Source organism: Notolabrus celidotus, chromosome 17 (genome assembly GCF_009762535.1).
Source record: "Notolabrus celidotus isolate fNotCel1 chromosome 17, fNotCel1.pri, whole genome shotgun sequence".
In the NCBI taxonomy this organism is placed as follows: domain Eukaryota; kingdom Metazoa; phylum Chordata; class Actinopteri; order Labriformes; family Labridae; genus Notolabrus; species Notolabrus celidotus.
Window position 1 is genome coordinate 31,302,613 of NC_048288.1, and position 13,179 is coordinate 31,315,791.

General features: G+C 41.3%; 2 protein-coding genes across 2 annotated transcripts in view; both read left to right on the forward strand.

Moving 5' to 3' along the window:
* Positions 1–1,451, forward strand: part of LOC117829355 (LIM zinc-binding domain-containing Nebulette-like) — a 38,419-nt gene extending 36,968 nt beyond the window's left edge. Inside the window, 1 exon segment of the mRNA XM_034706988.1 lies at positions 1,423–1,451. Coding sequence (XP_034562879.1) covers positions 1,423–1,451 — 29 coding nt within the window.
* The window catches only part of LOC117829356 (nebulette-like), a 28,846-nt gene continuing 16,186 nt past the window's right edge, over positions 520–13,179 (forward strand). The window contains exons 1-4 of the mRNA XM_034706989.1: positions 520–609; positions 4,418–4,605; positions 6,652–6,984; positions 7,868–7,939. Coding sequence (XP_034562880.1) covers positions 6,661–6,984; positions 7,868–7,939 — 396 coding nt within the window. The 5' untranslated portion in view covers positions 520–609; positions 4,418–4,605; positions 6,652–6,660. The remainder of the gene's footprint in view (positions 610–4,417; positions 4,606–6,651; positions 6,985–7,867; positions 7,940–13,179) is intronic.

Sequence of the window (13,179 nt, forward strand, 5' to 3'; positions counted from 1 at the left end):
CACACACACACACACACACACACACACACACACACACACACACACACACACACACACACACACACACACACACACACACACACACACACACACACACACACACACACACACACACACACACACACACACACACACAGATACACACTCTTTTTGTCTGTTCCTGGTGTTTGTATACGCCAAAGTGTGTGTGTTTGAAATGTGATGTATGCATGTGAAATGTGAGAGCAAGGGTGGGGTGCAGATGAGTCGGTGAGCAAAAACGCACACACACACACACACACACACACACACACACACACACACACACACACACACACACACACACATGAATGGGAACATCATCCAGCCTCCCAGTGTTGAAGACATCAGCTGTTCTCTGAAGACGAGCTCCTCCTGAAACCAGCGAGTGTAAGTGAGTTTAATTCAGTTTAACCATAAAGTATAATTATTACTGGTTTGTATCTGAATGCTGTGTGTGTGTGTGTGTGTGTGTGTGTGTGTGTGTGTGTGTGTGTGTGTGTGTGAGTGTGTGAGTGTGTGCAGATACAGATGTATACAGGTGCTGCGTCCCTGTGTGTCCTGATGACCCGGTGAGCCTCAGCAGATAAGGTAGTGTTTCCTGTAGACCTCCTCCCTCTCTCTCTCTCTCTCTCTCTCTCTCTCTCTCTCTCTCTCTCCCTCTCCCCCCCCCCCCCCCCCTCTCTCTCTGACATATTGAGAGTCACATAAACACAAACACAACAAACACTTTAAAAGCAGATGTTTGTTTGCATAATCCCGCTCAGACAGCCTTCCTCCTTTATCCACAGGAGACAAAGACTTGTGTCCGTCGCGTCCTCACGTTGTTAGTTATTTGTCGACTCCTTTGCTTTACATTACACGCAGTTTAAAACGGAGTGAAAGGAAAACCTTCGGGAGATCGTTGTTTGCATAATCCTGTTTAAAAAAAACTACTTCAGCTGCAACCTTCATCCTTTTATCTGCAGGAAGCTTCTGCATCATCGTCGTACCTGTGGTTTGAAAAAGCTGACAAGGCGTGGGTGGCTCCACTCTCTCTGCGTGGACCACGGTTTGCATAATCAAGTTTAGCGCGATCTAAAATTAAGATGTAGAGGAAATTTATGTAACTTACAGAGCAAGCCTCTACGCCTTTGTGTGCAGGGGATAGAGCATCTGAGAGTTTCACACAGGAGGACGCTGTACCATCAGTTCATCCATTATTAGGTCTGTTTTTGGGAGAACAAGTTGGATACAGAGATTCTAGATGAATAGAAAATAATCCAAGAAATGACAAAGAGCAAAAAGAAGTATAAACCGGGCTTCAGTGGCACCCTACCTGAGGGAGTCCTGAGAGCCTGAGTTCAGGGCTTTAAAACCATCGCCTTGCTCATGTGTTTTTTAACATATCTGTGAATCTCACAGGACAGAAGTGTAGCAAACGTCAGGTGTAGACAGCTTCAGGTGTAAGCGATGACTTTTGTAAATCTTCTCTGATCTGTTTATGTATTTGTGGATCAGTGTTAATTTCGTTAGCCAAATGATGACGATAAATGTTCGTCAACAACTCGCTTTTTCATGACGAAAGAGACTATGGCGAGTTAAAGCGCTTCACTGATAATAAAAACTCTGATGAACATAGGTTTTGATTTTGTTAACGAGACAAAAACTTTAGTGTCGGACCGTGGGACATTCAGACTCCATGTTTCCCCCTGTGCTGTGCGTCTTTAAAGACGGCGTGATGACTTCCTGTGACAGGCTGAGTTCTTATCTGAGGGGCTCAGTGTTAGCTTGGTCTCTACCTGCAGCAGGTGTGCTTTATGAACCAGCTCTCCTCACCTCCATGCATCTGTCTCATCTTCATTGAGGATTTTTACCCCCCGGTGTTTGTTAGTGACAAAGACACAACCGGGGGGACGTCTGTTTAATATTTGATGTTTGACGTTGTTGCCGTGGTTACCGTAAAAAGCTCTGCGTCTACAGCTTGATTTAATCCAGTTTGGTGAAACTTCAGACACATTTAGTAAGTTTGGATCGACTCCTCGTCATCAAAGATGCAGATGCATTTCAGAGTGCCGTGAACTGACTGTCTGTCCAGAGCGCCTGTCACTGCAGGTGCATTCAGGGACCGTCGGAAATGTGCAATACTGTGAATCAGGAGAATCAAAATACAGTCACAGTGGTCACATCAAGAATGTTTTCTTTTGACTCTTTAGCAGAGACAGGCTGAATTACTTAACTTCAGATATTACACAAAGTGTTGAAGGAGAGTTGACGATTTGAACTCTTAGTATAACCCTGATACCGATATCTGATCCACTACATGAATTATTTAAAGAGTGAAAATGTTTCAGAAAAAATCAAAGACTAACATGTTTTGAGTTTCCACCGACTAAAACTATAAAGGGCTGAAAAGACTCAAATGTGACTAAAGCTAACAGGCATATTCATAATGACTAAGACTAAATCAAAAATAGCCGCCAAAATGAACACTGATGTGGATCTGTTTACGTATTTGTGGATCTTTGTCAACAGTTACAAATAGTTTTGCTACAATAACAGCTCCTTATAAAAATCTCACTCCGCTCTCCTTCCCACGTCCGGTCCCTCTCCTCAGCTCTCGCCTTTGTCACCCAACAAATCCAGTAAATCTTCTCCTTTGTTTCCTGCCTCTTTGCCTTCTCCTCCTCTTTTCTCTCTCTCCATCTTTCCCATTGTCTTCACTTCTCCCTTCCATCCATCCATCCCTCCCTCCATCGTCTGCCCTCCCTCCTGTTTACCTGACCGCGTGATCTTATTATTCCGCTGCGTAAATGCACCACTTCATTTGTTCCACTTTAATTAATACAAACACTCATTGCCTCTGTATCAGATGGTGTGACATTCAGCAGCCCACTCGTTCTTCTGTTGTATCACTCGGCTGTTTTCAAGGTTGACCTGCTGATGAGAGAAGAGGAGGAGGAGGGGAGGGAGGAGAGCTGTCTGCTTAACACACTGAGGTAGTAAGAAAAGATTGAAATGGGGTTTAGGTTGGATGGTTGGCTGAGTTGTGAAGTGTGCTGCTCTGCTGAGGTTTTTCTGGCAGTAGACCCGGTTCACATCAGGACGAGATCCCACAGATCTCTCCAAGGAAAAGCTTTGTGTTTCCAACTTCATTAACAAGATCTGAGGGAGAGAGGAAGGCACAGCTCCTGGTCACACGGCAGCCTCCAGTTTGTTTTTTTCACCCGTCTCTAAAAATCTGTCTTTCCCACTTTGACTCTGTGCAGAGACAGACTCTCACTAAAGCCGTGAGTCCTCAGAGAGCCGTGTTTACTGTGATCCTGGGTGAGACAGTGTGAGCTGCAGGCTCGAGGTGCAGCCTGGACTCAGCTGCTATTCAGGCCACAGAAGGGACGATGTGTTCAAAGACCTGATTAATCACTTCTTCATTTTGAGGTTTTTGGTGGATTTCTGTGAATTTGTTTCGTTTTCTGGAGAAGGAAAAAAACAGAACTCGATGTAATGGCTTCCAGTTTTCCCTTTGCAGAGTTTTTTGTGTCATTTTCGTTTCTTCAAGCTGGGGTTGGTGTTCAGATTTAGATCCACTTCTTGTTAAACTGGTTTAAATGATCTTTATGTCCCGATGGTAATCAATACATAATGTGTTCTTAAAAAAGAGGTAAAAAAAGCTGCTATCTACAGCCGGAGTAAACCTGGGAAAACACCAACCAATCACCGTTTTTGGGGTCCAAAATTTTAAACCAATCAAATCCCGTCCTGTCGTTCTGCCCGCCTCCTGCTCCCCGTCCCCTGCCTCTGCTTCCCCTGACTCTACTGACTGCCCCTCTCGCTCCACCTCGGGCCTGTCCCCTCTGACCCGATGAGGGGCTTTGCTCAGGACTGTAGTCCGGATCAGAGTCTAAAAAGCTCTCACCACGGGGGCTCTGACAAGCAGAAGAATGAATGACGTTTAGTAAGTCCTACAGAAATGTAGATGTACTGTAGCGTCCGTCCGGACGCTGTAGGGATGACGAGCCGATTGGTGAACACGTTGACCTTTGATAACCGATCACTGTCGGCCGTTACCACACCAACCAACAAAGCAACAATCAATGTTTGAATGAATGAAGAACTTCTCCTCTTGTCTCTCCTCTCTCCCGCTCACACACTCTACACCTCTCCTGATGCCTTCACTGACTGTCAACACTGGTGGAATTAAGAGCATCTACACTGAACAGGTTTAACAACAGTAGAGCTGTTACAGTATTATATATGTGTTATAACTTTTCTCCTGATATCATGTCACCATGACAACTAGATAATGCTAGCATGACAGTAGTGAGTGCTAACAGCAGCCATGTTTGTTTGTGTTTTTAACTTTCACTATGAGAATGTTTTGGTGAGGACCGGTTTTGAATCAGTCATGAATCGCACCCAGGTGAACAGCCGGCAGAAGGAGGCGTGGCCAGAGAGACAGGAGAAAGAAAAACCCAGAGGAGCCGTACATAACAACCAGAAAGACATGGATGAGGAGAGGAGGAGGAGGAGAATCCTTGATTCAGGGATTGCCGTGGGGAAACCTCGGTCACATGACTCCAGCTGTCCGGCGGTCCTGCTCAGTCTGATGTAAGTTCGTCTGGTGAACGCTGTTTTCCAAAGTCTTTGTTATCGTTGCCCAAACACAGAGGTTTAAGTTTTCGGCATAAATGCAGCAAAGTTTAAAAACAAGAATATATTTAAGTGTTGAAGTAGCTTCATCGTGTGTTTGAGGCAGGAAGGCCTGTAAAAGTTTTCTTCTTCTCCAGCTGGAACAAAACACGAAAGGATCACTCAAACCAAGTGTTCCTGAGGTTTTAGGAGGAGCAGATTTAACATTCCTTCCACCTTACTCACCTTCAACCCTTTGACCTACACACAGACAACAGAGACACATTCACACAGCAGGTATCAGTCCATGTTTTAATACTACACACACACACACCAGCAGTGCCCAGACCAGCACTGGCACTGTGACTACGATGAAGGGCACGGTGGTGATAAGGTCTTGAGTAGAGGCTAAATGTGGAAGTTGAAAAGTGATAAGAAGTACCCGATGAAACGACACCCAGAAGACAGTCCGCCATCACAGGAGACGGTCCAGACTGGACGAAGCAGCTTGGACGTTTACAGGTTCATAAAGTAAACTATAAGGAGGGCGACAAAGACGGTGAGACGGAGAACACGACACTGAGGACACGGAGAGGACGTCCAGGACATTCAGAAGAAAGCTCTGAAAAGGACTCAAAGACTAGGACGGAGAGCCTGAGGAGAGACTGATCCATCGCTTCATCAAAGAAGGCCACAAAACATACTCAGGCTCAGAGAGTTACTGGGATAATTTACAGAGTGAGTGAACTCAAAGGCTAACCCGAAGACCAAGGAAGGCAAAAGGAAAATCCTTAAGGAGACGACTGAATCGAACAAGGTGAGTGCCTTCATGAGATGACTGGAAAGCTAACGAAGTCGTGATAACTTAAACTTCAAAACAACATCCAGAGATGTTTCTGTTTGGGCGACAATGAGGTTAAAGAATCGGAAAGTAAAGCCGAGCCTGAGGAACACGCTGACTTTGTTGAAGCTGTAAGGTGACCTTGATGGCAGGGAGGGCGACGTGAAGGATTCTTAGAGGGGCGTCGATCGTTGAGTTAGAGGGCCACTTTAGATCCACTGTTGTGTTTTGTTTTGAGTTTACTTTCATGCTGTGATGCCTTCATTCAGAGAAGATAGGACGGTGGAAAGAGAGTGAGGTGTGATGTGTGGGAAAGGGCCTCAGCGTGGAATCAAACAGGGCCGCCCACTTAGAGGACTAAAGCCTCTGTACATGGGGCGCCTGATTTTACCACTGAGCCAAACGAGCGCCACTCGACTGTTTTAGTAGTTTTTAGTTTTGTGTGGACTTCATTCCAAAGATGGTTCATCGTGGACTCGTGGTACTTTGAATCAAAGTTGTTCTCATATCACTACCATCATCGAGAATCCCTCAGATGGGACTTAAAGTGCTGGATCTGATAATGGCAAGTCTGTCTGTTCATGCATTAATCTAATACCTCTTTTCGACCAACTCAAACCTGGTTGTATTTTTGGGTTGGTGCTCGCGCTGGTTCAGAGCTGGTTGAACTCAGGAACAGATGGGTGACGTCACGGATACTATGTCCATTTTTCATACAGTCTATGCCCCTACCTGCAAAAACAGCTTTTGGATTTGCATTATCAAGAAGAGCATTTTCTGGAGCATCTCTACGAAGGATGTTCCGAATCATTTCCTAGTTTCCTAACACTAGCAGAGCTAGCACCACCTGCAGGTTAGCGTCCTCATGCCTGTGCTGATTCCTCATTACAGACATAGTCTACATACAGCTTTATCTCCATTTACTAGATCAACATACTGACAAACCACGCCGTGCTACCAGATGATTCATCACCTGTGCTTGTTTACATCCAGGTAGTAGAGCTTAAGAGCAGAAGCCATGCTCAGAGCCACAGCCCCGGCTAGTGGCTGGTGGATGCTATAGCTTAGACACAATGTGTAACTGGTATTTCAGGCCCACAGTGATCAATATATTAATAATTAATTAGCTATCATATATTTGTATTAAACTGAACCTAAACCTTAACTGTGCTTCATCCTCAGAGGTGGCTGACATGGAGGAAGAGGACGCCCCGGCTGCTCTGACGTCTGCTGAAGACAGTAAAGAAGTCATGGCGGTGAAGGGAGACAAAGAAGTGTCTTTCCAGGAGACGGTGGAAACAACGGTGACTACTGTGACGAGGGTTGTGGAGACGACTACGGCAAGGAAGGGTGCGCAGGAGAGGGCGGAGATCCAAAGTGAGAAATTATCAGAGGAGGAAGAGGAGGATGAAGAGGAGGAGGAGGGGGGAACTGAAGCAGAGACAGAGGAAGGAGACGAGAGCGGAGAGGAAGAGCAGAGCCGAGCAAAGACGTTGTTGGGAACCTGGGAATCTGAGGTGAGACCTTTCTACTACTTTAAAACAGATTTGAATCTCCTGAACATGAGTCTGGTCCTGCTGGAGGTTTCTGCCTGTTAAAGGAAGTTTGTCCTTGCCACTGTAACTTGCTAAATGCTGCAAAGTGCTCTGCTCATGGTGGATTAAGATGAGATCAGACTGAGTCCTGTCTGTAAGATGGGACTGGATCTGATCCGGTCTTGATGTTGGGTCTTTGTTAATAATAGAACATAGAGTACGGTCTAGACCTGCTCTGTTTGGAGAGAGTCTGAGGATAACGTTTGTTGGGATGGATGTAGCTCCACAGGTTGCTGAAGGCAGACCTTCTTCTTTTTGTGTTTTTGAAATGTGACACTGCTTCACGTTCCCAAACCGCGCCTGAGTCCTGGGCACTGCAACACGTCTTTGAGGATTTCCCCGTCCTTTGGAGACGTCTGCTGAGAGGCAGATTTAGTTTGAAGACCTCCCCCATTTCAGCTCTGACTAGGACTCTTTGTGTTGACCTTGGCGTGGGGCATCGCCTGGCACTGCAGGTTTTCATGCAGGCTCAGAGAGGATTAGTGGAACTACAAATGAAAATGTGCCGTTATTAGCTCTTGATAGTGGGATTTTTAGGACTCAATCGGGGCCTGTTAAGTGAGGCGGGGGATTAACGGAGCCTGAATGAGGAAAGTTCCCTTTGGCGCGCTCAGACGGATCATTCAGTTTGCCAATATTGTCTTTTTATTAGCGATCAGAGGAGCAGCAGAGAGATGGAGGACCCCTGCTGCAGTTACAGAAACACTGGCCGCTTATTTAAACTGAAATTAAATCATCTGGATTAAAGCTCTGATATAATCTGACGCTGTCTCTCAAAGTCTAAACACCACGTCTGTGTTTTCAGGCCTCCTCGGACTCAAGACCTCCTCTACCAGACCCAGCATTTAACCGGAGATGCAGCCTTCTCGTCAGCGATGTAAGTCTGTTCATTGTTGGTTCTTTCTCACCTGTAGCTCAGGTAAAGCTATCCTGACTGAATATAAAGATGGACGACACGCCGGCTCCTTCCTCCTGTTGCACCAAAGTGAAGCTAAGACACTGCTATTTAAATACAACACAGAAATCACATTTCCCTACGGGGACAAAAAAGGACATCGTATCGTGTCATATCGTATCGTAATGTAATGTAACGTATCGTATCCTTCATATTGTTCATATCGTATCGTATCATACCGTAATGTATCGTATCGTTTCGTATGGTACCGTATCCTTGGTATCGTTCATATTGTATCATTTGTATCATTTCGTATCGTTCGTAACGTAACGTATCGTATCCTCTCGTATTGTTCGTATCGTATCCTTTGCATCGTTCATTTCGTATCGTATCGCATCGTATCCTCTCGTATTGTTCGTATCGTATTGTATTGTATCCTTCGTATCCTTTGTATCCTTGGTATCGTATCGTATTGTAACATATCGTATCCTTCGTATCGTATCCTTCGTATTGTTAATTTCGTATCGTATTGCATCGTAACGTATCCTTTCGTATCCTTTCGTATCGTTCATATCGTATCATAACGTATCGTATTTATCTTTTTGTATCGCATCTTATCGTGTCGTTTGTATCGTATCGTTCGTATTTATCGTTTCGTATCGTATCTTATCGTGTCGTTTGTATCGTATCTTATCGTATCTTATCGTGTCGTTTGTATCGTATCGTATCGTTCGTATTTATCATTTCGTATCGCATCTTATCGTGTCGTTTGTATCGTATCGTATCGTTCGTATTTATCGTTTCATATCGTATCTTAGCGTATCTTATCGTGTCGTTTGTATCGTATCGTTCATAACGTATCATAACGTATCGTATCGAGTCCTTTCGTATAGTTCATGTCGTATCGTAACGTATTGTGTCCTTCCTATCATTCATATCGTATTTATTGTTTCGTATCGTACCATTTGTATCGTATCGTTTCGTATCGTATCGTTTCGTGTCGTATCGTATCATAACGTATCGTATTGTAACGTATCGTATTGTAACGTATCGTATTGTAACATATCGTATCGTAGCTTATCGTATTGTATCGTATCGTATAGTAGCTTATCGTATTGTAGCTTATCGTATTGTAGCTTATCGTATTGTATCGTATCATATCGTATTGTATCGTATCGTATTGTAGCTTATCGTATCGTATCGTAGCTTATCGTATAGTAGCTTATCGTATCGTAGCTTATCGTATCGTATCGTAGCTTATCGTATCGTAGCTTATCGTATTGTAGCTTATCGTATAGTAGCTTATCGTATTGTAGTTTATCGTATTGTATCGTATCGTATTGTAGTTTATCGTATTGTAGCGTATCGTATCGTAGCTTATCGTATTGTAGCTTATCGTATCGTAGCTTATCGTATTGTAGTTTATCGTATTGTATCGTATCGTATTGTAGTTTATCGTATTGTAGCGTATCGTATCGTAGCTTATCGTATCGTAGCTTATCGTATTGTAGCTTATCGTATCGTATCGTATCGTAGCTTATCGTATCGTAGCTTATCGTATTGTAGCTTATCGTATTGTATCGTATCATATCGTATAGTAGCTTATCGTATTGTAGCGTATCGTATCGTAGCTTATCGTATTGTAGTTTATCGTATTGTAGCGTATCGTATTGTAACGGATCGTATTGTAACGTATCGTATTGTAACGGATCGTATTGTAACGGATCATAGCGTATCGTATCGTATCGTATAATTTCGTATGGTATCATAATCAGAGTCCCTCTAACGGTCAGTCTGTGGACAGGCCTGGAGTCAACAGGTCAGAGGTTTTCAGAGGACCAGAAAGCGAACATGATGAGGAGAGGAGGAGGATCCTTGATTCAGGGATTACTGATCACATGACTCCAGCTGTCCGGCGGTCCTGAGGACGGAGCCGGACCTTAGTGGATCGGAGACAGATCTGCTTATCTATCAAGAGTGTGATATCTGCTGCAGCCTTCAGCTCATGCAGATAAATATTTGTGTTATCATCTTACCTCTTCAGATGTGAGCTGAACTCAGTCATGTTTTTAGTAACCATCCCTCCAAAGATCCAGTGTGTGTCCCTCTTAAACACAGAAGAAGAACACACACACCTTCACACTCCTGCAGCAGCAGCAGCAGGTTGCCGCTCGTATTATTTTCCTGAGTGAAAGCGTTGAATGAGGGTGGATGCTGTCGGAGGATGTGGGAGGTTGAGATATTGATTCCCCGCTGTGAGTCAAACCCGGCAGCTCCACTCTTTGCAGCAGCGGCGGAGGCGTGACTCATCAGCTCCGGTGGAAGCGAGTCAACCCACTTCATAAAATCAGAATCAAGTCTTCCTCCAGCTGTGGGCGCTCTGCTGCCTCTCTGTGTCCTTCAGTCAGTGTGAGCATGACTCCACACTCTTCAGAGCGTCACTGTCACACAGTAATCACTCAGAGGTGTGTTCACTGACTCTGAGAGATAGAATCAAATGTTGTAATATTTATACTGAGATTCAGAAAGATGCCTGGCAGAGAAGATGAGCAGGACTGCAGCCTGATGCAGACTCTGGGTCTTTCTCAGACTGAGCCCTCGGCCCCGGAGTGACCTCTGACTGAAGTCTGACCCTCCATCACTCCTCAGCATGACAAAGAAGTCTGTCTTATGGTTTCACTTAAATACAAAACAGTCTACAGTCAAATATACATGAGCGCCATGTTAAAGACTAGAAAGAGGTTCATTAGACTTCATGTTCACTTCTACAGTTTCACACCTCCAGTGTTCTTCATCAGGTCTCATGCAGTGAACTCACTGAGCAGCTCATTAAATGAAACTTCACTGAGCTTCTTTCATGACAGAAAGCAAACATCAGTGAAGACTCTCCGACCAGCTGCTCATCTCTAGACCAATCAGCCAGCTCACGTCATCCTCTAGTAGGCGGGTCTAAAATCTCCAACAGCCTGTGGGACAAATTTTAAAAAAGGAGCTAAAGGAGAAAAGTTATATTGCAAGATTAAGATAATACATTTCAGATAGAAAAAAGGTGTGTGAAAAAAGTCATACATTTGTGAGACAGAAGTTTCAGATTTGTTTGAAAATGCTGTAAATTTATGAGAGAAAAGTTGCAAATTTGTGTGAATTTTTTTAAATGTATGAGTAAAAAAAATGTGCATTTGTGTTTAAAAGAAATTCCAAATTTATGAGAAATAATTGCAAATATGTGAGTCAAGAATTGTAAATATTTTTTTAAAAAGTTTCAAATTTCTGAGAAAATAGTTGCAAATTTGTTAGAAAAAAGTAGCAAATTGTTTTTATTAAAGTTTCAGACATTTTTGAAAAAAGTAGAAAAAGTTCTGAATTTGAAAAAAAATCTAGATTTGTTAGATAAAAAGTTGCAAAAAGTTTTGAAAAAGTTGCAAATTTGTGAGTAAAAAAATGTAAATTTGTGAGAAAATAAAAAAATTGTGAGAACAATTTAAAAAAAAAATGTTAGAAAAAGGTTGCAAATATGTGCGTAACAAATTGTAAATAATTTTTTTAAAGTTTCAAACATTTTTGAAAAAAGTTGCACATTTGTGAGTAGAAAGTTTTGAATTTGTGTGAAAAAAAAATACAATTTATGAGAAAAAAAGTTGAAAATATGTGTTAAGAAAATGTGGGAACATTTGTGAGAAAAAAATTCTAAATTTGTGATAAAATAGTAGCAAAATTATGAGAAACATTTTTAACATTTGTGTGAAAAAAAGTTCCAAATATGTTAGAAAAAGGTTACAAAGTATGTGCGTAAAAAAATGTAAATTATTTTTTTAAAGTTTCAAACATTTTTGAAAAAGTTGCACATTTGTTAGTAAAATTTTTTCAATTTGTGTGAAAAAAAAAATTGATGAGGAAAAAGTTGAAAATATGTGTTTAGAAAAAGGGGGAACATTTGTTAGAAAAAAAAAAGTAAATTTGTGAAAAAAAGTTACAAATTTGTGAGTGAAAAAATGTAAATTTGTGAGAAAATAGTAGCAAAATTATGAGAAACATTTTTAACATTTGTGTGAAAAAAAGTTCCAAATATGTTAGAAAAAGGTTGCAAATATGTGCGTGATTTTTTTTAAAATAATTTTTAAAAAGTTTCAAACATTTTTGAAAAAGTTGCACATTTGTTAGTAAAATGTTTTCAATTTGTGTGAAAAAAAAAATTGATGAGGAAAAAGTTGAAAATATTTGTTTAGAAAAAGGGGGAACATTTGTTAGAAAAAAAAATGTAAATTTGTGAAAAAATAGTAGCAAAATTATGAAAAACATTTTAAAATTTGTGTGAAAAAAAGTTCCAAATATGTTAGAAAAAGTTTGCAAATATGTGCGTAATTTTTTTAAAATAATTTAAAAAAAGTTTCCAACATTTTTGAAAAAATTTACACATTCGTGAGTAAAATGTTCTGAATTTGTGTGACAAAAAAATACAATTAATGAGAAAAAAGTTGAAAATATGTGTTTAGAAAAAGGGGGAACATTTGTTAGAAAAAAAAATGTAAATTTGTGAAAAAAAGTTACAAATTTGTGAGTGAAAAAATGTAAATTTGTGAGAAAATAGTAGCAAAATTATGAGAAACATTTTTAACATTTGTGTGAAAAAAAGTTCCAAATATGTTAGAAAAAGGTTGCAAATATGTGCGTAATTTTTTTTTTAAATAATTTAAAAAAAGTTTCCAACATTTTTGAAAAAAGATACACATTTGTGAGTAAAATGTTCTGAATTTGTGTGGCAAAAAAATACAATTAATGAGAAAAAAGTTGAAAATATGTGTTAAGAAAAAGGGGGAACATTTGTTAGAATAAAGTTGCAAATTTGTGATAAAATAGTAGCAAAATTTTGAGAAACATTTTTAACATTTGTGTGAAAAAAGGTTCCAAATATGTTAGAAAAAGGTTGCGAATTATGTGTTTAGAAAAAGGGGGAACATTTGTTAGAAAAAAAATCTAAATTTGTGAGAAAAGAGTTGCACATTTTTTGGATTAACACAAATTCAGAAAATATTAATTACCGAAGGCTGTCGTGATGGAAACTGCAGCCTCGGCTCATGGGACGCACGTTTAAACCGACCAGTTTGAGAGAGGCTCAAAGACCCTGAAACCGTCCCACCCATCAGCATGGTCTGGACCACAGTGGATAATCACCCTCTCCTCCTCCATGATGTCCACATCTGCAAACCCGACCCCAGCAGAGT